At 37.2% G+C, this 25,413-nt stretch overlaps 1 protein-coding gene and 1 pseudogene across 2 annotated transcripts; both read left to right on the top strand.

Annotated features, from left to right (window-relative positions):
• Positions 1 to 152: 152 nt before the first annotated feature.
• Positions 153 to 24,676, top strand: LOC115898206 (probable C-mannosyltransferase DPY19L2). Its single transcript, XM_030932031.1, has 4 exons — positions 153 to 240; positions 13,511 to 13,610; positions 16,139 to 16,264; positions 24,413 to 24,676. Exons 1-4 carry the CDS (start codon positions 153 to 155, stop codon positions 24,561 to 24,563), a joined length of 465 nt encoding a protein of 154 aa, XP_030787891.1. The 3' UTR covers positions 24,564 to 24,676.
• On the top strand, positions 14,202 to 15,315 carry LOC104656578 (annotated as a pseudogene). Its single transcript, XR_747146.2, has one exon. The product of XR_747146.2 is annotated as an ATP synthase subunit gamma, mitochondrial-like (transcript).
• Positions 24,677 to 25,413: the final 737 nt, after the last annotated feature.

Raw genomic sequence — 25,413 nt, 5'->3', positions numbered from 1 at the left:
CCACTCAGGAAAGTTCATTGCCATGTGCTTTTAGGGTAGGGTGTGACTTTTGCAATCAAAAAGCTTTGCCAGCTGGTGGTGTGAGATGCATCCTTCCTCGTGGAGTGAGGCCATGCTGCTGGGACACATGGAGAGACATGCTGGCTCCAAGCATGAGGAGCAGCCTTTCATGTGCACAGGTGACTGCCAGAAGCAGGGTGCAGGCTGCCTTTCTTGTCCTGGTGAGAGCTGTGACATCAGGTAGGACACATCACCAAAGACTGGGCATAGTAAGTAGGTGGTCAGATCAAACATCACCTCATAACCCCTCCCTGTCCCAACTGTCTCTGTCACCACTATCCTCTCTCCTTCTGCTCCCCCTACCCAAGCCAGCCTTACACAGCAGCAGCTCCTACCAACCACTAGTTCCACTAACTCTGTTCTCAAATCCCACCCCAGCCCCAACTCTTTCTCATTTAGAGCCCTCTTGTGTCTTTGCTGAAATTTTCCAGTTGTTTCCCAATGCTTCCCTCTACCTGTCTGCTATCTAGAGGTATAAAAGTGGTCCTTTCAAAAACTGAAATGTGCTTGTTTGGATTCTGGGATTAAACTCCATTATCTCCATAGCTGTGAAGACAAAGCTTGCCCCCTTGTACTAGCTATGGTCTGGATGTGTCTCCCAAATTCATATGTTGAAACTTAACTGCCAATATGATAGTATTAAGAGGTGGGGTCTTTAGGAGGTGCAGAGCCCTCATGAATGGGATTCGCAACCTTATAAAAGAGGTTGAAGGGAGCTCCCAGGACATTTTTGCCCTTCCGTCATGTGAGGATACAGCATTTGAGGCACCAACTTGGATAAAGACAGCAGCCCTCATCAGACACCAACCTGCTGGTGCTTTGACTTTGGACTTCCCAGCCTCCAGAACTGTGAGAAACAAGTTTCTATTATTTATAAATTACCCAGTCTCAGGGATTTGGTTATAGTAGTACAAATGAACTAAGATAGTACTCAGGTCCTACATGCTCCTTCTAGAATGTTCTCCCCTTAGCCACCAATAAGGCTTGTTCTCTTGCCTCCTATAGAACATGTTTCAAATGTTCAAACTAAAATGCAACCTCTTTATCCTCCTTGTCATGGGTGCAGTTGGCCTTGGTCCTTGTCATATAATATATGCTGTGCTTCACCTGTCTTCTCTGTTTTTTCCTTCAACTTCAGGACCTTGTTCCACTCTGTGCCAGTGGAATTTCTGCAAAGGCAGGGATTTTTCTCTATCCCAGTTGCTCTCACATTGCCTGGCACATGGTAGGGGCTTGATGTGTTGAATGCCCTGTGGAATGAATCTGAGCTTGGCTTACTTCTCCAGGTTTATCTCCTGCCATATCCCTACAAACTCACTGTGCCCCAGTCCCATTGATCCATGAAGTTCCACATCACTCCCCCACAAGGCAGTGCGTGCAGTCCCTTCCTCCCGCAATACCTGTCTCCCCTTTCTACACATGCCAAGCTCATCTTCATCCTCTGGATTCCACTGGAGCTTCAGTAGCTCCATAATGCCTTCCCACGGTGACACATAGTGCATGGACCACGCTAAATGCTACCGGCTTGTTCAGGCCTCAACCTTCCCCAAAGACATTAAGCAACCCCAGGGCCAGACAGGGCCATTGTGTCTTTTCCCCCAGCCTGGTTCTTTAAATGTGTGATGAGAGAATACATAAATGGCATGCCTAAAGACATACAGGCAGTTAGTGGCAAGGAACACACACGTTTCCAGATATGCTGGTCTTCCATTCATGATACTTCACTTGTTATTTCCGTTAGAGAACTCCTTTGAGAAGACATTCTCACCAACCTTCCTGAAACTCACAATTCCTCAAATTCCTTACATTAATCAAAATGTCATGTGATTAATTACTTTTCATGAAGTGGCTCCTACTGCATAGATATTAGGCGTGAAGATTTCTGTGAGATTTTGAGATGTTTTGAAATTACTCAAGCAAAGGAAAGAGATCCTGGGCAAGCTGGAGGTTATTGTAACCTCAAACCTTTTAGCTGAAAGTTTGAAATGCTCCCCTACTTTCTTTCATGGATGGGTGGAGCTTTATCAAGGCTTTCTTGTTCATTAGAAATTGTCTTCTCTTAGAGTCTCAGTCAACGGTGGCTTTGGAGAACTGAGCTTTTTTTCTGGCTTATCTCCAGGCCCTTTGAGGGCTGGTGCCTGCACCCACCTTCTACAGGCAGCCTAAATGCCAAGGTGGAGGTTGAACTTAGGTGATGAGGTCTTTTCATCTGCTATCTTCCTTGTTGGTCCTGGCATCTCCTCAGCATAGGGACCAGTTTAACACTAAGGAGAGAGCATTCAGATTAGCGCGTGCCCATCGCCACACAAACCTAACCACATTAGGCAGAGCCCAGTGTCTCCCCCTTCTTCACTCCTCCCCCACAGCCTGAGGCTCATTTTCCCTTCCTGTTAGAGCCCTGCTTGTTTTCACTGGTTGCTAAGCAGCGTGTAACATGCTGGCAGGGTTTGCAGCGGGCTCTCCTCTCCCAGCAGGTTCTTTGGATTAACCCCGTGTGGAAAAATGGAGTTTCAAAACATGGGGCTGTGTCACAGTCCAGAGAAGCCAGACCCAGAGTTGATAAGAAGCCACGCCTTGCTTTGAGGGGCAGGGATTCACATGGGCCCCAGCTCCCAGGCCACTGGCACTTGACTTTGAGTTCCGGCCCCACCCCTTGGTAACTGAGTGACTTCTAGGAAGTGACTGACCCTCTCCAACTAAGTCTTGGTTTTCTCATCTGTGAAAGGGGTTAGGCCAGGTGTGGTGGCTCATGTCTGTAATCCCAGCACTTTGGGAGGCTAAAGCAGGTGGATCACCTGAGGTCAGGAGTTCGAGACCAGCCTGACCAACATGGCGAAACCCGTCTCTACTAAAAACAAAAAATTAGCTGGGTGCGGTGGCGCATGCCTGTAATCCCAGGTTCTTGGGAGGCTGAGGCAGGAGAATTGCTTGAACCCAGGAGGCAGAGGTGAGCCGAGATTGCGCCATTACACTCCAGCCTGGTTAACAAGAGTGAAACTCTGTGTCAAAAAAACAAAAATAAAAACAAAAACAAAAAAGAAAGGGGATAATGGTACAATTTCTGCATATGTTGTTCTGAGGATTAAATGAGATAAGTGTAAAAAGTACCCAGCAGAGTCCATTATGTGGTGGGAACCCAGAACTCATGGTGTGTTAGCTGCTGGTCATGCGATTTTCACAGCACTGTCGTGCCTATCATCCCCTCCACATCACTACAAGGCACCTGGCTAAGGTAACTGTTGATATTTCCATTTTAAAGATGGAAAACACAGGCACAGAAAGGCAAGGGGAGTTGCTCAAAGCTAAACGGCTAAACTAGCGTTGGAATCAGGTTCCCTAATGACCTGTTTTGTGTTTTTCCTGCTTTGTGACAGCACCCCAGAGATACCTAAGTCTCAAGGTTCCTTCCATCCAGACTTTTCTTTGAGGAAGAGAAATTAATTGGAGGCAAGCGAGTCTGTGCACCTTCCCACTTTGAAACAGTTTCACTTTTGATCATTACTAAATCATCCCCAAGACGAAAATTATGTGTGCATCCATTCTCTGTCTAGCATAATGGGAATGAACAAATAACATGGACTTCATGTGAGACTATGAGTACCAGACAAGGAAAAACTGGCCTTGAAGTATGTGGTATGAAATCATGCTTCCAATTTATAGAGTGACAGAGCTGTAGGAAAGCTGATGTAATAACCATAAAATGTATTTTTTTCACTTTTTTTTCAGATTTCAGTTATCATTAGTTTCATTTTGATGTTTGGAAATTTAATGTACTTATCTTCTTCTTATTCTTCATCTTTGTTAATGACGTGGGTAAGTGTTTAGTTCATAAAGTTGGGTTTTATTAACCTACCAAATAGCATGTTTTCCTGTCTAAAACAGGTATAACAGAATAAATAGGCCCTTTCCTGATTATCATTCAACATGACACAGTTCTTCCCAAGCAAACCTGTCTTATCCTTCAAAAATATTACAGTATGAAGTTTTTCTTTTTAAGACAGTGCCCAAGTAAACATTGGAAAATTATTATAAAGTGATAAGACTTACTTTAAACATATCCCATTTTATGATAAAAATGACTTCTTTCTCCTAAGTCACTTGAGGAGGTTAAGTGCTCATTGCAGTGACACTGCCACTGCCCAAAACATTTTTGGAACTCCTCTGAGTTTCCTTCACAGATACGGCACATTCTTTAGAATGTCTTCACTGATGGCAAATCTTTGCCTTTCAAGAGTGGATTTGATTTTTGGAAATGACCAAAATTTTGTGAATATTTTGTGTAATTGGGCTGGGAAATACAGATCTTGCTCAAACGATGATGTGACAGTAAAGTCATAAGACCAATTATTTTGCACCTATAACTAAATTATTTCTGAAGGCAGTTTAGAAAGTGTAGTTCCAAACTACTTTGAGCAATGGCAAGACAATTAGAATAAGTGTGTAGTCTGCTTACAGGAACTACATGGAATGACACTCATTTGGATATGTGTTTGGAAGGGTGGTTTAGTGAATCAGTTCTATTACATTGTAGTCATATTTCTGATGTCTATAAGCCAGAACCTAGAATATTCTCCTCTACCTCCCATCGCCATACTGATCAGAAATGATACCAACTTTCTGATATCTATAAGCCAGAACCTAGAATATTCTCCTCTACCTCCCATGTCCACACTGATCAGAAATGGTACCAACTACAGTAATGCCAAAATACAGCACTTTTCAATGTATGGTGCAGTGATTTAATCTTTTGGGATTGCCCTTATGTTTTAACATTTTTGCTTTCCATATCCTTTTTCCTTCATAGTAATTAATCCCTTCTCTTTCTCTCCCCTTAGAAAATGCTCTTTCGTTCCAACATTTTGCCAAACTATTTCACCATTACAGAGTAGAGGACTCCTAATAGTGTGTTCATCTACCTCTTTTAATGAAAACTTTCTTATTTTGAAATATAGTACAGATAAAAACTCCTTAAAGCAAATGTTTTGTGTGCTAACTTAGTGCTGGCTGATACTGATGAGTACAGTCTCCCCTCAGTGTCTGCAAGGATTGATTCCAGGACACCCCCAACCCCTGTGGATACTAAAATCTGCAGATGTTGAAGTTTCTTATGTAAAATGGTGTGTTATTTGCTTATAATCTATGCACGTCTCCCTATATACTTTAAATCATCTCTGGATTACTTATAACATCTAATGCAATGTAAATACTATGCAAATAGTTGTATACTGTATTTTCATTTGTACTTTTTAAACTGTTGTATTATTATTATTATTATTTCAAATATTTTCTATCTGCTGTTGGTTGAATCTGCAGCAATTGGAACCCATGGATGTGGAGGGCTGACTGTGTTATGTATTATGTGGAAACATTCTTAAACTACCATTATATCAAAATTATAATTTTCTAAATGAGTGTAGAAGCCCTTCATGTGACCATGTGACCTGTCCCAAAGCACTCACTTGTACTGTCCTAAAACAATAATGACTGTCTTGATTGCTATGATAGTAACTTTCCAGCATTCCTTTATAGTTTCATTACTTAAGTTTCTCTTTTTAGCTACAAGTTTCCTGCGTATCTGCCTGGTTTTATCCTCATGAAATGTATTTGTTGAAGGACCGGAGTCATAGAACATGTGGAGGATTTCATGGTCCAGATTTTGCTTTTTGAGTTCTTGTGGTGTAGCTAAGCATGGTCCTTTGTCTCATGGTATAGCTTAATATATTAGAAACCGGATCTGAAACTTGGATTGCTTCAGGCTTGATCACTTTGGCAAGTCTGTAGTATTGTTCTTCCATCAAAAGGCACATAATGTCTCTCTTTATGGTACTAGCCCTCAGTGCCTTATGATGGATCTGTTAATTCAATAGGGATTGCAAAGTGGTCACATTCTAATCCGTCATCCAAAGTTCATTTAGGAAAAGTTAAGTAAGTGTTGATTTACCTCTTTATTTGCAAATTTTAAAAATAATGAATTGATTCCCTGTCATCTTCCAAATGTGGGCTCTTTGGGCTGTGTATGTGTGTGTTTAAGTTTCATTAGGAACATAGGAATTTAAACATTTTTGATGTATTTCAAGTTAATTGAAATTATTATCTTTACTCATTCTGATTGTTTCTTTGTTGACCAGGGGAGCCTCTTTAGGGTTCTCCTGAGTTCTCTGACGTGACCCTGGTGGTCTGATAGCATACTTGTGTCATGTATGACAAGTTTTTCCAGGTCTCTCTTGTGGGCTCCTGTCCAAAACCTGGAGGAAGACATTCCTGCAAGACACCCTCCTTGCGTTTATTGGGGAAATGGTGTTTTAAGACCGCAGTCTGGGACCCAAAGATGCTCATTGCTATTGAGTAGGTCATTGTTTCTAGGCCTTACTAGTGGGCAGAGCTAGGAAATATTATAGGGTGCAGGCTCTCTTTCTTTAAAAATCTACCATGAAAATTTGTGTGTGTATGTGTGTGTGTGCATGCATTTAGGGTAAACTAGCTCACAAGTTCTGAATTTCCAAATCAAATTCAAGAATATGGGGTTTTTACTTAACTCTTTCTATCCTGTATTTGTATTTTTGTTTCTCTTGGGTCTCAAGAAGCCCATGGATGATAGAATATCATATATCCATTTGCCTTCTCCCAAAGTGTATGCATAAGAATTGCTGTACTGCACCACGCACATGATTATGAGAAATAAAGAATTTTTTGCATATCCTTATTTCATTCTCTTAACCCATTTTTTTTTTTTACTAATTCTGTATCTATATTGTCAGAACGTAGAATATTGCATACTGTACTTTCTGCCTTATAAACCTTATTTCGTGTTTTTATGTGAACAAATACACATTTATTTATCAGCAGTCTTTATGTCGTTATCTCCTAGTTTTCTTGGTTATTTTAGTGTTGTTCTACAAGACAGTTCGTTCTATTCCGATGTGTTTGTCACAGTTTGTTTTGTCACCTTTTACTTGAAAGTGAAGTTGGCTCTATGTAAAATTCTTGTCTCTTTTGTTTTTACTTTTTCTTTCTTTTCTTTTTTCATTTCTTTTTTCTTTCTTTCTTTTTTTTTGAGACAGAGTTTCACTCTTGTTGCCCAGTCTGGAGTGCAATGATGCCATCTTGGCTCACTGCAACCTCCAACTCCTGGGTTCAAGCGAGTCTTTTGCCTCAGCCTCCCAAGTGTCTGGGATTACAGGCGCCCACCACCACGCTCAGCTAATTTTTGTATTTTTAGTAGAGACAGGGTTTCACCATGTTGGCCAGGCTGGTCTCAAACTCCTGACCTCAGATGATCTGCCCTCCTCTGCCTCCCAGAGGGCTGGGATTACAAGTGTGAGCCACCACACCTGACCATCTCTTTTATCTTTTGCGTTGAGTACTTGTTTTAATTCTGTCCAAAAGGGTTGCTGTTAAAAGTGTTTTAAGTTTTGATACGTTATAAACGTATCACTTTCTTTTGAATACTTTTTATCTTATTTCTTTTTTTATTTCTAAAAGTTTCTTCTCTTCACCTTTTATACCTCTTAAGGCATTATTATTATGTTCATTTCCTCATATTCCTTCTGCTTGAATTTTTATGTCTGAAATTGTTGTTTTATTTCAAATTCTTTGATTTCTGTCAGCTCATTTCTCAGTTTTTCTAATTTTGATTTGTGTCATTCTTTCACATATTTTAGTATTTTTAAATGTCTTATTTTAAATGGCTCATTTTGAAATATAAATTTTGTTTAATTATTCAGTCTTTCATCCTTAAGTAATGGTGTTAGCTACAGGATTTTTCAGAGAAGCCCTTTATCAGGTTGAAGCAATTCCCTTCTGTTCAATTTGCTGAGTTTTTTCAAAAATGAATTTTGAAGATATGATATAATCATATAATTTCTCTTTTCTGTTTTGTTAATGTGCTACATTGTATAGGTTGATTTTCAAATGTTATAACTTCTTTGCATTCCTTGAATAGACCTTACTTTGGTCATGCTGTATTATTTTTTGTTGGATACAGCTTTCTAAAATTGTGTTTATAATTTTTGCACCTACGTTCATGACAATAATTGGTTCATACTTTTCTTATGATATCTTTGTCTTTTTTGGTTTCATGGCAGTGCTGGCCTCATAAAATGCGTTATGAAGTGTTCTCTCTTCTCCAGTTTTCTGAAGAATTTGTGTAAAATCATGATTTCTTCCCTAAATATTTGGTAGAATTTACCAGTGAAACCATCTAGAACCTTCTTTGTAGGAATGTTTTTTAACTACAAGTTCCATGTCATTAATAAGATGTAAGGCTATTCGTGTTATCCATTTCCTCTTGAGTGAATTTTGGTTGTATCTTTCAAGGAATTTTTAAATTTTATTTATGATGTCAAATTTATGGACGAAGCCATAATATTTTCTTTCTTTTATCTATCTATAGTATCTGTAGTGATAGTTCCTCTTTCATTCCTGGTATTAGATGCTTGTGTTCTATTTTTTTTTTTCTCTGATCAGTCTGGTTAGAGGTATATCAATTTTATTAATTTTCTCAAGGAACCAGCTTTTGGTTTCATTGATTTGCTCTACTGTTTTTGTTTTCTGTTTCATTGATTTCTACTCGATCTTTATTACCTCATTTCTTCTGCTTACTTTGGGTTTTGCTGTCCTTTTTTTCTAGATTTTTTTTTTTTTTTAAGGTATAAAGCAAGATCATTGACTTGAGACCTTTCTTGTTTTTTTTTTCTTTTTTAAAAACAGGTGTTTAGTGCTATAAACTTTTCTCCAAGCGCTGCTTTATCAGCATCCCACATATTTTTATAAAGTGCATTTTTAAATTTGTTTCATGTTATTGTCATACATTTTACTGAAACATATGATATAGAAATCTCAATAAATTTTTGTTTTTATTTAAACAGTAAATTACCTTTTAAAAGTATTTGAAATTTTTAAAATGTTATATATCTACCCTGCAGTTACCATTTTCGCTGCCTTTTACTTGTGTACAGCCAGATCGACCTACTGTATTCCTGCTGTCTAAAAGACCTCCTTTAACATTCCTTTTAGCGCAAATCACCTGGTCATGAAATCTTTATTTTGCCTTCATTTTTGAAAGGTATGTTTCCTGGGTGTAGAATTGCAGGTTAACAGCAATTTTCTTTAAGAATTTAAAAGATGCTGCCAGACTTGTCTTGTTTGCATTTTTTTCTTATGAAATCTGTTGACACCCCTATGCTTTTGTTTGTAAATAATATGTTACTTCTCTAACTGTTCCCAGCTAGAGATAAGATTTTCTCTTTACCACTGATTTTGAGCCATTTGTTTATATAATGTGCCTTACTATAGCTTTCTTTATGTTTCTTGTATTTAGGATTCATTGAAATTCTTAGATCTTTAGTTTTATAATTTTTATCAAATTTGGAAAAATTTTGGCCATTGTTTCTTCAAATATTTTTCTGCCTCCCCACCTCACTTTCATTTAGGGACTCTCATTACATGCATATTGGGCTGCTTGAAATTGTTCAGTGGTTCATGAAGCCTATGTTTATTTTTGTTCTTTATTTAATTTTGGAGAGTTACTATTGCTGTGTCTTCAAGAGTTCACTGGTTGTTTTTCTGCAGTATCTAACCTGTTGTTAATCACATCCAGTGTATTTCTCATTTAAGTCATTGTAGTTTTCATATCTAAAAGTTCATTTTGGGTCTTTGAAGTATTTTGTGTCTCTAGTTAACATGTTCTGTCTCTGTTACCACTTCTTCACCATGTGTAATACAGTTATAGTAACTGCCTCAGTGCCTCCACCTGCTAATTCTGTCGTCTGTGTCAGTTTCAATTAATTGTTTCTTCTCATATTGGGGTTGAGTTTTCTTGAGTGTTTGCATGCTCGGCAATGTTTACTTGGATGCCAGGCTTTGTGAATTTTACCTTGTTAGCTGCTGGGTGTTTTCTTATTCCTATAAATATTCTTGAGCTTTTTTCTGTGATGCAGTTAAGTTACTTGAACATAGGCTGATCTTTTCGGGCCTTGCATTTAAGATTTGTTAGCTGGAATTAAAGTACTGGTTAGTTTATGGCTAATATTGCTGCACTCTGAAGCAAACTCTTCTATGTAGAATCCCTGATGTGCCCTTTGGCTGCACTATTTTATATTCCCACCAACAATGCATAAGCATTCCAATTTTTCTACATTTTTGCCAAGACTTGTTACTTCTGGTTTTGTTTTGGTATGTTTTGTTTTGTTTTATAATGGCCATCCTAACAGGTTTGAGGTGGTATATCATTGTGGTTTTGATTTACATTTCCCTGATGATAAGTGATGTTGAACATCATTTTAAATACCTGTTGGACATTTGTATTTATTCTTTGGGGAAACGTTTATTTATTTGCTCATTTTTAATAGAAATATTTGGGTTTTTTCCTATATTCATCAGAAATACTGGCCTGTAGTTTTCTTGTAGTATCTTTTTCTGGATTTGGTATCAGAGTAATACTGGCCTCATAAAATGTGTATAGAAGTGTTCTCTTCAGTTTTTTGGAAGAGCTTGAGGATAGCTCTGGTGTTAATGAAATTGCACAGCTTTTGTTTGACTGGGAAAGTCTTCTCCTTTAGGTTTGAAGGACATTTTCTCTGGATACACTACTCTCATGTAAAAGGTTTTTTCCTTCACTTTAAGTATGTCATGACATGCTCTCCGGGCCTGTAAGGTTTCCACTGAAGAGTCTGCTGCCAGATGTATTAGAGCTCCATTGTACGTTATTTGTTTCTTTTCTCTTGCTGCTTTTAGGATCCTTTCTTTATCCTTGAACTTTGGAAATTTGATTTTAAATGACTTTAGTTAGCCTATGGGTTAAATCTGCTTGGTGTTCTAGAACCTTCTTGTGCTTGAATATTGATATTTTCTCTAGCTTTGAGAAGTTCTCTGTTATACTTTTGAATAAACTTCCTACTGCTGTCTCTCTAACTCCTTGTCTTCAAGCTCACTAATTCTTTCTTCTGCTTGATCAATTCTGCTTATTAAGAGACTGATACATTCTTCAGTATGTCAGTTGCATTTTTCAGCTCCAGAATTTCTGCTTGATTCTTTTTAATTATTTCAATGTATTTGTTAACTTTATCTGATAGGATTACCAATTCCTTCTCTGTGTTATCTTGAATTTCTTTGAGTTTCCTCAGCACAGCTATTTTGAATTCTCTGTCTGAAAGGCTGCATATCTCTGTCTCTCCAGGATTGGGCCCCTAGTGCCTTATTTATTTTGTTTGGTGAGGTCATGTTTTCCTGGATGGTCTTGATGCTTGTGGATGTTTGTCAGTGTCTGGGCATTGAAGAGTTAGGTATTTATTGTAGTTTTTGCAGTCTGGGCTTGTTTGTACCTATCCTTTTTGGAAAGGCTTTCCAAGTATTCAAAGGGACTTTGGTGTTGTGATCTAAGTTTCTGGTCACTGCAGCTCTGTCTGCACTAGGAGGCACCCCATGCCCAGTAATGCTGAAGCTATTACAGACTCTTAGAGGTACTACCTTGGTGGTCTTGGAAAAAATCCAGAATTCTTAGGATTAGCAAGCAGAAGTTCTTGTTTCTCTTCCCTTACTGTCTCCCATATGGAGTCTCTCTCTATCTTTCTATGTGCTAAGCTGCCTGGAGCTGGGGATGGGGTGACATAAGCACTTCTGTGGCCACGACCACTGGGAATGTGTTGGGTCAGACCTGTAGCTAGCACAGAACTGGGTCTTGCCCAAAGCTCATTGTAACTACTGCCTGGCCACCACCTATGTTTGCCCAAGGTGTAGGGCTCTACAGTCAGCAGGTATCAAAGCAAACCAGGCTGGTGACCTTCCCTTCAGGGTGGCAAGATCCCCCAGGTCATAGTCAGGTCCAGAGATGCTGCTGTCCAGGAGCCAGGGCCTGGAGTCAGACACCTTAGAAATCTACTTGATGCTCTATTCTACTGCAGCTGAGCTGCTGCTGAAACCACCAGACAAAGTCCCTCCCACCCTTCCTTCCCCTTTCCCCAGGCAGAGGGGTCTCTCTCCATTTTCACCACTACCACAGGCCCATGGGAGGTACTGCCTGGCTACCGCCAGCATTCACTTAAGGCCCAAGGGTTCTTCAGTCAGCTTGTGGTAAGTGCTGCCAGGCCTAGGACTCACCCTTCAAGGCAACGGGCTCTCTTCCAGCCCAGGGCAGGTCCAGAAATGCCACCCAAGAGCCAAGACCTGGAATCGGGGGACCACAAGAGCCTGCTTGGTGCTCCTCCCCACTGCGGCCAACCTGGTACCTAAGCGATTTTTGGTTCTTATGAAGATGCTTTTTGTGTAGATCGTTATCACATTTGGTGTTCCTGACGGGAGGATGAACAGTGGAGGCTTCTACTTGGTCATCATGCTCCACCTCCTCTCCAACATAGTTTTTTTTACAGTAGATCTGAATAATATGTCTTGTCTTTATTACTCATTTTATTGTACTGATTAAAAATGGTAACCTTCACAAGTATATAATTGTTTTTTATACCAAAGCATCAGGAAGTAAGCATTTGGTCTTCTGGTGCTTCAAGAGATGAAATGGAAGCCAGATAGTAGATTCTGATGTATCTCTAGTTATGACCTAACTTATACATGTCATTACTCCAAAAAGTACTAGCAGCAAGTAATGAAATGATTTCATGGCATGTATAAATTGTGTCAGGTCAAATGGTAACTCTGAGAACTTAATTAAAGATGATCTGAGGGAAGAAAACAATGCTTTTCTCTTTTTATGGCACATCCACAGGACCACAGTTCACAAGCCACAAAAGTCATTTGAAAAAATGTCCCATGAGACTTGCCCTTCACAGCAGTCTCTCAGTTCCTGGCATTTCACATTATTGGAACAGATATGACATTTTACATTCTTTTTGTTTCGTGTGTGTCTGTAGTCCTGTTGTTAGCATGGTGCTCTAGCACGGCAGGAAGCTTTAGTGAAGCAGCTAAGAGGGCAGGCTCTGGAACTTTCTGGCTGTACAGTCTTGGGCAAGTCACTTAACTTGGCTGTCTCTTCATCATGTACAACAGCAGTCCCCAGCCTTTTTGGCACCAGGCACTGGTTTCTTGAAAGAGCATTTTTTCCACAGAACTGGGGGATCTGGGGTTGTTTCTGGATGAAACTGTTCCACCTCAGATCATCAGGCATTAGATTCTAATGAGTGCACAACCCAGACCCCTCACATGCTCAGTTTGTAGATTCTACAAAGAACAGATGACCCACCTCTTAGAATTGTGCAAATTAAGTTATTTAATTCTTGTTAGAATATAGAGCACAGTTTCTAGCACCAAGATAGCATTTAACAAAAGTCAGCTATTATTATAGTAGACAATGAGTAGCTATTGAGTCAATAAAAGGAATGAGGTCCCTGGTCATGTAAATAGGCATCATCCTTCTTAATCTGGGTTCACATATTAGAGGTAAGTTTAACTTCTGATTTTCTTTAAAACATTTCATTGAAGAATATAGCCTTTTTTTTTCCAGGTGCTGTCTTCGCAGGTGCCATGCCTACAATGGCAAGTGTCAAGTTGTCTACACTTCATCCCATTGTGAATCATCCACATTACGAAGATGCAGACTTGAGGTTGGCGGCAGATGAATATTTCATCAAGACTCACTTGGTGAGTCCCAATTCTTAGGATTTGGGAAAATTTTTACACACACACACACACGCACACACACACAAACTCATCAGCATTTTCATGCTAGAAGTTAAAAAATGACAATAACCATCCAGAAATGACAGTACGTACCCGTTACCTATGGAGCAAGCTGACCTCTGAAAACTGAAAAATGCAAAAGCCAGTTTTTCCCAAAGTGACAAATGTGTCACATACTTATAATGTGTGTGTATTCCAGTAAAACTACTAGGTAGCTGGAACAGGAGATAGGATGGATTTTACTCACAGTCATGGTTTGCCAACCCCTGCTCTACACCACAAGCCCCACTCTGATTTAAGAAATGATTTCTAGATCTTACTGGTGGCCAATGACTAGCCTTTTGTGACAGGTAGAAAAAGTACATGAAAGTTGCTATTATATATTACGTGTTTTCATGAAAATTTTTGCTAGCCGATTATGAGAACTCTAGTTTCCATTTACGTCTTAAAGTTTTGCTTTCCTTAAATGGCTGGTTTAAGAAATTATTTTGGGGAGGAAGCTTCTGCGCATGCACATTGAGGCCTCCCTGACCGACCTTCAACAGGGCTGCGGCTACCATGTTCTCTTCGCGCGGGCGTAACTGGGCTGTCGGCCTGGACCTTGCAGCCTCAATGGATTCAAGTTCTAAATATGGCAACTTTGAAAGATATTACCAGGAGACTAAAGTCCATCAAAAACATCCAGAAAATTACCAAGTCTATGAAAATGGTAGCAGCAGCAAAATATGCCCGAGCTGAGAGAGAGCTGAAACCAGCTCGAATATATGGATTGGGATCTTTGGCTTTGTATTAAAAAGCTGATATCAAGGTTCCTGAAGACAAGAAGAAACACCTCCTTATTGGTGTGTCCTCAGATTGAGGACTGTGTGGTGCTATTCATTCCTCCATTGCTAAACAGATGAAAAGTGAGGTTGCTACACTAACAGCAGCTGGGAAAGAAGTTATGCTTGTTGGAATTGGTGACAAAATCAGAGGCATACTTTATAGGACTCATTCGGACCAGTTTCTGGTGGCATTCAAAGAAGTGGGAAGCCCCCCACTTTTGGAGATGCGTCAGTCATTGCCCTTGAATTACTAAATTCTGGATATGAATTTGATGAAGGCTCCATCATCTTTAATCGATTCAGGTCTCTCATCTCCTATAAGACAGAAGAAAAGCCCATCTTTTCCCTTAATACCATTGCAAGTGCTGAGAGCATGAGTATCTACGATGATATTGATGCTGATGTGCTACAAAATTACCAAGAATACAATCTGGCCAACATCATCTACTACTCTTTGAAGGAGTCCAGCACTAGTGAGCAGAGTGCCAGGATGACAGCCATGGACAATGCCAGCAAGAATGCTTCTGAGATGATTGACAAATTGACACTGACATTCAACCGTACCCGCCAAGCTGTCATCACAAAAGAGTTGATTGAAATTATCTCTGGTGCTGTGGCTCTGGATTAATGAAAATCAAGCTCCATCCTCAGACAAGAGGTAAAGAAGAAAATTCAGCCAGCTGATTTTGTTTTTAGCATACTGCTGTCTTTGTCTGAAGAAACTGTTCCTCCATTATTTGAATTACTGAAGACAGCAAGATATTTGTAAATTATCTTACAATAAACAACTTAAAATAAAAAAAAATTATTTTGGTTATTCTAGTAGTTGTCAGTATAATCTTTTTTAAAAGTGGATTTCTGGCCTATTGTTAGAGGCAAATATTTAAATTATTTAAAAGTTTTAGGTCTGCTGTCTAGGAGCCAGGGTTTGGAGTCAGACACCTTAGAAATGTACCTGATGCTCTCTCTGTTCTACTGTGGTAAACTGGCATGGAAACCACTGTGGTGACTGAGCATCCCATATGCTTGAAATTCTAAGCAACATCCAATGCATAAGTGATAGTTTGTCAGGATTTTGTAAGAACTCCCACTACGGTCAAACCACCTATTGTACCATATTTTGGTGACCATCCCCATTTCTCAAGACTCTGTCAAGGTGCTTTTCCTACCTGTTCTGACACTCTGGATGCCCACTGTCTAAGTGTTCTACTTGACACACTCAGTTTCAATTCATGTGTTTGTCAGAGCTTCTTCAGATGAAAGTAAGCATTGAAAGATATGTTTTGACTACATTCAGTCTCCGTCAGAATATATTCTCTGAAAACTTTGTGAATTATGAGAAGAAAATGTTATATCCTAAGCTGCTCTCTGCTACCCAGTACAACTTTAGACTATTTTAAACACTACTAAGCAGTATATGCAGAATTAAAATTGCTATAAGTTTTATTACATTCAAAATATAAGTAGGAATGTGGAAACTGCCATCCCCAAAATAGTTGATGCTGTTTTGAGTCATGTATATCAGTGTTCCACCCAGTGAGTATTGAGATTTCAATTTAGTAAGTTTTTTTAGTCTACTCTATTATCATTCATTTTAAAATCTTTTAAACTATTGTTTAAATTTAAAGGGCCCGGACAAAAATAGTTTATTCTACATATAGTCGAAAATCTGCCAAAGAAGTAAGAGGTAAATTGTTGGAGTTACATGTGAATTATTATGTTTTAGAAGAGGCATGGTGTGTTGTGAGAACTAAGTGAGTATTAACCCTATGCTCTCTGATATGGTATATTTTTAAGCAACAAATGTTTCACTTTATTACAGTAGTCCTGATTCTTTAAGAGATTTTATTTTAAATTCATTAAAATATTATCCTGGTATCTTAGTTTAAATTATTTCATCTAGAGAAGTAAAATTATACTATCAATGAAGTAGAATTTAATTCCAAACATTACAGTATATTTTAACATCCTGATTTTTCAATTTAACATCTTCTACTTAGCTTTTTTCATAATTTTTGAAATATGAAAATTTTTATTAGATATCTGAAATATGGATTTGAATTTAAAACACAGTGAGATATTAGCATCCAGTACCGTGGCTGAGTTGGATTTGTAAGACTTAAAAGAAAAGTGACAAAACCCAAAATGCCATAATAAGAAAAACATCCTAAGAAAAACATAATAAGAAAAATTAAAATTTTTTAATTTCTGAATTTTGAATCTCTAAAAATCATAAAATTCTAAGATGTGTAATGGATCTTTTGAGGCCTTTGTTTAGGCTCCTAAGCAGAGATATTAGCTCCTGCACATGACAGGAAATTCAGGCACATTAATTGTCTCCTAGAACAACACATTGGCAATCAGAAGAACAAAACAGGTTCTACAGTCACTTCATTATATCATTTACATTGTGCAAAAGGTTTCAGAGATGCAAACTAAAATGAGAAAGTATGACCAACACCCTGAAAAAAAAAAAAGTTAATAGAAACCAATTCAAGTAGGTCCAGATGTTGGATTTAGCAGCCAAAGACTGCAAAGCCACTATTACAAACACATTCAAAGGGTTCAGAAAAATATATTCAATAAATTAAAAGAAAACATGGTATCCATGACTGAAGAGATATGGAATCTCAGCAGACAAATAGAAACACTCTAACCCCCATGGGAATTCTCGAGCTGAAAAGTATAGTAAATGAAATGAAAATTATTTAAATGTACTCAACAGTTTTGAGATGAAAACAGAACATCTGAACAGAAAATTCAGTGAATTTGAAGATAAATCAAGAGAGAATAGCTAATCAAAAGAACAGGAACCAAAAAGATTGAAAAATAACCAATGTCACAGACCTGTGTAACATTAAGTAGTTCAACACATGCATAATTTTAATATTAGGTGTAATGAAAAAAAGAACATGACAGAAAAAATACTGAAGAAATGTTGGCCAAAAATTTCTCAAGTTTGATAAGAGCTACTAACTTAAAGATCTGCTAAGCTCAACAAATCCAACTGGGTTAAGCCCAAAGAAAACCAAAGCAAGGCACATTATAGTCAAAATGGTAAAATCAAAGATAAAGAGAAAATTTGAAAATAAGAGAAAAAATGATATGCTATATAAACATCTGACTTCTCAACATAAATAGTGGAAATTATCAGACACTGGAATGGTAAATCAAAGTGCTCAAGAAGAAAAATCAAGAATTCTATATTTAATGAAATTATCTTTTAAAAATGGAGGCCAAAAATACATTTTTCAGATCAAAAAAATCTAATATAATTTGTTGGTAACAGATTTATACTTCAAGATGGACAAGAGGTTCTATCAGCTGATGAGAAATGATGCCAGATGGTAACTCAGATATACAAGAAATACCGAAATGCACTGGAAATGGTAAATATGTGGATATTAATCACTATACATTTTTCTTCTCTGAAAATCTTTAGAAGACATTAAGACAAAGATGATACCATTATATTTTTTACTTCATGACAGAAATTAAATATACATGACAGTAGCACAAAAATTGAGTAAATGGAAATGTATGATTTACTAGAAATAACCCAATTTAAATGATAAGTAAATCATGATATGTTAAAGATGCTTGTTGTCATCCCTAGCAAAACCACTCAAAAAATAAAACAGTGGGGAAAAAAAAGCATAATGGCAAGCCTAGACATGGATAAGCCTGGACACATTAAGTGAAATCAGTCAGCCACAGAAAGATGAATAGTGCATGTTGTCACTCATGTGAAAGCTAAAAGAAGTAGCTCATAGAAGTAGAGTAGAATTGTGGTAGTCAGAGTCTGAGTGGGAAGGGGAAGGAGGAGAAGAAAATAAGGAGAGGTTGGTTAAGAGATACAAAATTAGAGATAAATAGAAGGAATAAGTTCTAGTGTTCTCTGGCACTTTAGAGTGAATATTAGTTAACAGTAACTTCTCGTATATGTCAAGAAAGAACAGGATTCTGAATGTTCCCAGCACAAACAAATGGTAAACATTTGAACTGATGGATATCCTCACCCTGATTTATCATTACACATTGTAATTATGCATTGAAATATCCCTCTATACTTATAAATATGTATAAGTATTACTTGTCAACTAAAAATAAAAGGGGAAAAAGCCTAAACATGTAACTAGCTTAAGACCCAGCAACTGTACTGGGCATTGTTTCACAGACAGGTGAAAAGTTGTGTTCATACAGAATTCTGTAGAAAAATGTCTACAGCAGCTTTATTTGTAATAGCCTAAACCTGAAACAACCCGGATGTTTTTCGCAAGGTGAATGGTTAAATAATAGTGATCTATTCATACCATGGAATACCACTCAGCAATAGGATCAAACTATTGATACACTCAAGATCCTGGATGAATCGCCAGAGAATTGTTTGAATGAAGAAAAGACAATCCCCAAAGGTTACATACTGTATGATTCCATTTATGTAACTGTCTTCAAATGATAAAATTATGGATAATGATTTGTGGTTGCGAGGGGTTAGGGTGGGGTGGGAATGTGGGGAAAGTATAGTATGTGTGGCTATACAAGCGATCTCCATGGTGATGGAAATGCTCTCTATCGCCATTCTATCAATGTGAATTATCTGGCTGTGATATTATGCAAATATGCAAGATGTTACCATGGCGGGGGACACTGTTTAAAGTCTATACAAGAGCTACTTGTATTATCTCTCACTTAATGTTGATCTCCAAACTTGAAATAAAGTGTTTTTTTTTTTTTTTTTAAAAAGAGCACAATAGCAAGCCTATATCAAACCGTATCAGTAATTTCAAAGTGAAGGAGGACTAAACTTTTCCAAACAAAAGGCGGAGATTGGCAAACTGAATACAAGAGCAAAAACTATCTATGGGCTGCCTGCAAGAGGTGCATTTTAAATGCAAATATGTATATTGGCTGAAGGAAAGAGAATGGAAAAGATACCATGTGAGTAAACATTAGAAAGCTGAAGTGAAAAATGTATAAATATCAGATAAGATAGATGTTAAGACAAAGAATATTACTAGAAATGACGTTTTATAATGCAAAATAGTTCAGTACAGGAGAAAGATGTAATAATTTGAGTGCATATGAACTTAAAAGAGAATTTCAAAATCTATGAAGCAAAAATTGACAAAACCCAAAAGGCAACAAACAAGATTAAAATGGAATTATAAAAATCACTCAATCCAAAATAAGGCAGAAGAAGTCGGAAAGGGAGACAAAGATCAGACAGAAAAAAGAGAAAGCACCGAGATGACAGACTTAAATCTAACCATATCAACTATCACATTAAGTGTAAATGAACTTGTGGTAGGCTGAATAATGAGCCCCCCACGATGGCCATGTCCTAATTCCCAGAAATTGTGAATTACATTACTCACATGGAAAAACGAAATTTGCAAATGTGATTAAATTAATGCTCATGAGATGTGGAGATTATCCTTATTATCCAGGTAGGACAAATGTAATCACAAAGTCTTTATAAGGAGGTGGCAAAAGAGTAAGAGATCAAAAAGGTGATGTGATGGTAGAAGCAGAAGTTGGAGTGATATAAGGCCACAAGCCAAGGAATGAGGCCAGCTTCTAGGAGCTGGAAAAGCAAGGAAGTGGATTTTCTTCTCAAACCTCCTGAAGGATTGGAGTCCTGCCAATACCGTGATTTTAGACTTATGAGCTCCAAAATTTGAAAGACAATAAACACATGTTGCCTTAAGCAACTGTTTGTGGTAATTTGTTATAGCAGCAATAGGAAACTAATATAGCTCTAACCACCACAAATGAAAAGCAAGAATTGTCAGATTGCATAGCAAAGCAAGACCCTACTATAGGCTACTTTTAATAAATTTATTTAAATATAAAGAAACGAAGAGATTAAAAGTTAACAGATAGGAAAAAAGGACATGTGATGCTACTACTAGTCAGTGAAAACTGGTGTGGCTGTAATAACATCAAAGTACATTTGAATGCTAAGAATATCAAGATTAAACAAGGATTTTTAAATGAAGGGATTTATATTTCAAGAGGATGTAGCAACCCTGAACATTTATGCACTCAGGTAACAGAGCTTCAAATATATGAAGCACAACTGATAGAACTTTAGGAAAATAGACAAATCTACAGTATAGTTAGAAATTTTAATAGTCTTCTCTAAATAATTTGTAGAATAAAAAGAAATGTAGCAAGAATACAGAAGATTTAAATAACGCCATCAACCAGTATGACCTAATTGACATTTATAGTACACACCACCCTAGAACAGCAAAATAGACATTCAAGTACACACAGACTATTTATCAAAAAAGACCAGTTTCTAGGCCACAAAACAAGTATTGACACATTTAAAATACTTTAGATCATGCAAAGTACAATCTCTGACTACAATGAAATTAAATAAGAAATTAGTAACAGAATTCTATGTGGGAATTCCCTCAAATGTTTAGAAACTAAGTAATACACCTCCAGATAATCCATGGTCAACAAGAAACAAAAGGAGGGTGAGTTTCAACATATTTTGACCTAAGGGAAAATGAGAACACTATCCCGCTATTTGTGGGATGCAGATACAGCAGTAGAGAGATTTGTTTTTATGTTGAATGCCTATAATAGAAAAAGAAGAAAGGCCTCATATCAGTCACTCGGCTTCACCTTAAGGAACTAGAAGAAAAGAACAAGTAAACTCCAAAGTAAGGAGAAGAAAAGAAAGCATAAAAATTAGAATCAAAATCAGTGTGAATTTCCCCAAACACTGATTCTTGAGAAGATTAATAAAACTGATTAACTTCTACCCAAACTACAAGATTGAAGATGGAAATTACTAATATCAGGAATAATAAAGATTTTATCACTACAGGATCTGAAGAATGAAAAGGATAATGAGGGAGTTTTAGGAACAACTTCACTCCACTAAGTAGGACAAAATAGATAAAATGGACAAGTTCCTTGAAAGATGCAAAACCAAAGCTCACTTAAGAAATAGGAAATCTTATATCTATTACCTTGTCATGAATGACCTTATATCTATTAATAAAATTATATTTGTAGTAAAAAGAATTGTCACAAAGAAAACTTTAAGACAGATATCTTCACTGGAAATAATTCCAATTCTACAAAGTATTCCAGAAAATTCAAAAGGAGGGATTACTTCCCAGCTGGTTCTGTGAGGTCAGCATTATCCTGAAACCAACATGAGAGAAACATTACAATAAAAGGAAACAACCAATCAAAATGTATCATGAACACATATGTAAAATTGCAACAAATGAATCCAGCAATATATTAAAGAAAGACAATACATAATGTACCAGTGGAGTTTATCCCAGGAATGCAAAGTTATCTCACTATTTGAAAACCAATTAGCTGAATTCACCATAGTAACAAAATGAAAAAGAAAGACTGCATCATCCTCTCAGTACATTCAGGAAAAAGTATTTGACACAATTCAGTATCCATAACTGATTAAAAACTCTCAGCAAACTAGGAGTAGAAGGTAACTTGCTACTAAGAATCTAAGAATATAAAATTTCTAGAAGAAAATACGGAAGAAAATTATTGTAACCTTGGATTAGGCTAAGATTTCTCAGATACAGTAACATAATCGTGATCTACAAGAGAACACATTGATAAATAGGACTTCATTAAAACTATAAACCTCTGCTTTTTTATAAACAGTGTTAGGAAGAATTAAAAGATAAACCACAGTCTGGGAGAAAATATTTTCAAAGCCTATGTCTGATAAAGGACTTTCTCTAGATGTATAAAGAACTCTAAAAACCCAATAATAAGAAAACAATCCAATTAAAAATGGACAAAAGAGGCTGGGCACAGTGGGTGGCTCACACCTGTAATTCCAGGATTTTGGGAGGCGGAAGTGGGTGGATCACCTGAGGTCAGGAGTTGGAGATCAGCCTGGCCAACATGACGAAACTCCGTCTCTACTAAAAATACAAAAAGTTAGCCAGGCATGATGGTCAGCGCATATAATCCCAGCTAGTCGGGAGGCTGAGGCAGGATAATCGCTTAAACCCAGGAGGCAGAGGTTGCAGTGAGCCGAGACTGTGCCATTGCACTCCACTGGGTGACAGAGCAAGACATTGTTTCAAAAATAAAAAAAATTTAAAAAAAAGGACAAAAGGACAGATAGCAAATAATCACACACAAAGATGCTTGATGTTACTCATGATTTGTGAAATGCAAATGCAAATTACAGTGAGATATCACTAAACTCTTAAGAAAATAGCTAAATAGCTATAATTGAAAAAAAAAAAAAAAAAACTGATCATGCCAAGTGTTGCTGACACTATGGAGGACTTAGAACTCTCATACACCAGTGGCGCAAAAGTAATATGGTACAACCACTCTGCAAGACAGTTTAGCAATTTTATTAAAAGTTAAACATACAACTACTATATTTATTAAGATAAAAGAAAGCATATATCCATCCCAGTAATTGTACACAAATGTTCATAGCACCTTATTTTCTGTAATAGCCCCAAACTGGAAAGAACCCACTTATTTATCAACAGATGAATGTTTAAACACACTATTAGAATATCCAAACAATGTAAATACTAACGAAAATGAACGAACTATTGATACAGCAATATGGATGAATCTCAAAATAATTCTACTGAGGACAAGAATCCAGTCAAAAAAGAAAGCATGCAATAATTAGGATTACAAAAGAGCAGAAGTAAACTTTTGGGAGAGATGGGTATGTTCATGATTTTTATTGTGGCTGCTGTTTTACAGGTGTATACATATGTTAATATGTATCAAAGTGGATATTAAATATGTGCAGCTCATTGAGTAATTATTGAGCAATTATGCCTTAATACATCTGCTAAAAAATCTGACACACGTTTACCCAGAATATACAAAGAGCTCTCACACCTCAATAAGAAACAGCACAAAATTTGGCAAAATATTTGAATAGACATTCCACCAAAGAAGATATTTTGAATCATCCATAACCATACTATAATGATTAAAATTACAAAAACTGATATAACTCAAACTCTTATGCATTGTTGGTGGAAATGGAAAATGGTGCATCTACTCTGGAAAACAGTTTTGAACTTGCTTATAAAGATAAATCCACACTTAATCAAACATAACCATGAAACCCAGCAATTCCACTCCTGGGTTTTTCCCTAAGAGAAATGATAACACATGTCCACAAAAAGCCTCATCCATGAATGTTTATGGCGGCATTGTGCATGGTCACCAAAATCTCAAAACATCTCAAATGTTCATTAACTTGCAAATGGATAAACAAATTGTGTTCTCTATATATGATGAAATATTATTTAGCAACGAAAAGGAAAGAACTACTGAACCACAACAGAAGTTGTAGGAACTACAGTTCAGATATGAATATCAAAAACATGCTATGGTAAAGAAGCCAAAAGTGAAAAGACTAATAACATATTTATGTGAAATTCTAGAAGAAGCAAAACTCTAGTGCAGAAAGCACAGTAGTTGCCTGAGGCCATGTTTGGGGAAAGAGATAGATTGCAAAAGGGCACAGGGAACTTGTGGGGGTGATGGAAATTTTCTGTATTATGATTGTGGTAGTGCTTACACATCTATACACATTTGCCCATACCTGCCAAACTTTACACATAAAGTAGGTGAATTTTATTTTAACTTATACTTCAATATAGATGTTAAAAAATTAGAAATCAATTTTGCCTGACTCCTTCCCTTTAATGACTGCCATGCAGGGTTACTCTCTAGGGAGGAATAGTGTCTCATTTAGCCCAGTCATAGAGCCACCCAAAATGGGAAAGCACTGAAATGATGCTTTAAAATATTTAATAAATTTGTCTTTGAAAATGTAGATGTTGTGTTATATATCTATTTTCTCTAGACAGGAATACATTTCTAATATGGATATCTTTTTTCAGGCCTGGTTGCAGTATGCTTGAAATCTGGGATGTGGAAGACCCTTCCAATGCAGCGAACCCTCCCTTATGTAGCATCCTGCTCGAAGATGCGAGGCCTTACTTCACCACAGTATTACAGAATAGTGTTTACAGAGTATTGAAGGTTAACTGAGAAGGAAACTACCCATTACAGTATTTCAGAATAGTGTGTACATAATATTGAGGGTTAACTGAGAAGGAAACTACCCATTACACCCAAAATGGGAAAGCACTGAAGAAAACAAATTGCCGTAAGAGTCTCGTGTCCCTGCCTTGGATGATTTCATGCTAATCCAAGGCAGTTTATGCTAAAAAATATGAAATTCATCAGGAATTCGATTAGGTTTTAAGTTGTCTTATTTTACTACAAATGGGCTTTATGTTTAGATGGTGATGGTACTGGGTAAGTATATTTGTGTTTGTTTCATCTAGAAATTGAGCTTTTAAATATATATTTATGAATGTATATTGAAGCTTTATTATTAGCATGTCTTTTGTCTATGGCCATACCACCCTGAACACGCCCGATCTCGTCTGATCTCGGAAGCTAAGCAGGGACGGGCCTGGTTAGTACTTGGATGGGAGGATGTCTTTCATTTGGTTAAATGAGATGTGAAAATGCAACATAATTTCATTCTATTTTTAAAATTTCTAAACACTGAAATTATGTTTTCTGAAATGATGCTTTAAAATATTTAATAAATTTGTCTTTGAAAATCTAGATGTTGTGTTATGTATCTATTTTCTCTAGACAGGAATACATTTCTAATATGGATATATATGGCTATCTTTTTTCAGGCCTGGTTGCAGTATGGTTGAAATCTGGGATGTGAAAGACCCTTCCAATGCAGCGAACCCTCCCTTATGTAGCATCCTGCTCAAAGATGCGAGGCCTTACTTCACCACAGTATTATAGAATAGTGTCTAAAGAGTATTGAAGGTTAACTGAGAAGGAAACTACCCATTACACTATGGTACAATGC

The sequence above is a fragment of the Rhinopithecus roxellana genome, chromosome 6 (genome assembly GCF_007565055.1).
Source record: "Rhinopithecus roxellana isolate Shanxi Qingling chromosome 6, ASM756505v1, whole genome shotgun sequence".
In the NCBI taxonomy this organism is placed as follows: domain Eukaryota; kingdom Metazoa; phylum Chordata; class Mammalia; order Primates; family Cercopithecidae; genus Rhinopithecus; species Rhinopithecus roxellana.
Note: the sequence above shows the minus strand (reverse complement) of the source record. Positions and strands in the feature narration are given on the sequence as shown.

What these genes read in the sequence shown, in the direction of transcription:
- LOC115898206 (XM_030932031.1), top strand. Translation starts at nt 153, where the DNA reads ATGAGGAGCAGCCTTTCATGTGCACAGGTGACTGCCAGAAGCAGGGTG. An exon ending in TACGAAGATGCAGACTTGAG is followed by an intron (nt 13,611 to 16,138) that starts GTTGGCGGCAGA and finishes TTAAATTTAAAG; the next exon opens with GGCCCGGACAAAAATAGTTT. An exon ending in TGGTGTGTTGTGAGAACTAA is followed by an intron (nt 16,265 to 24,412) that starts GTGAGTATTAAC and finishes ATCTTTTTTCAG; the next exon opens with GCCTGGTTGCAGTATGCTTG.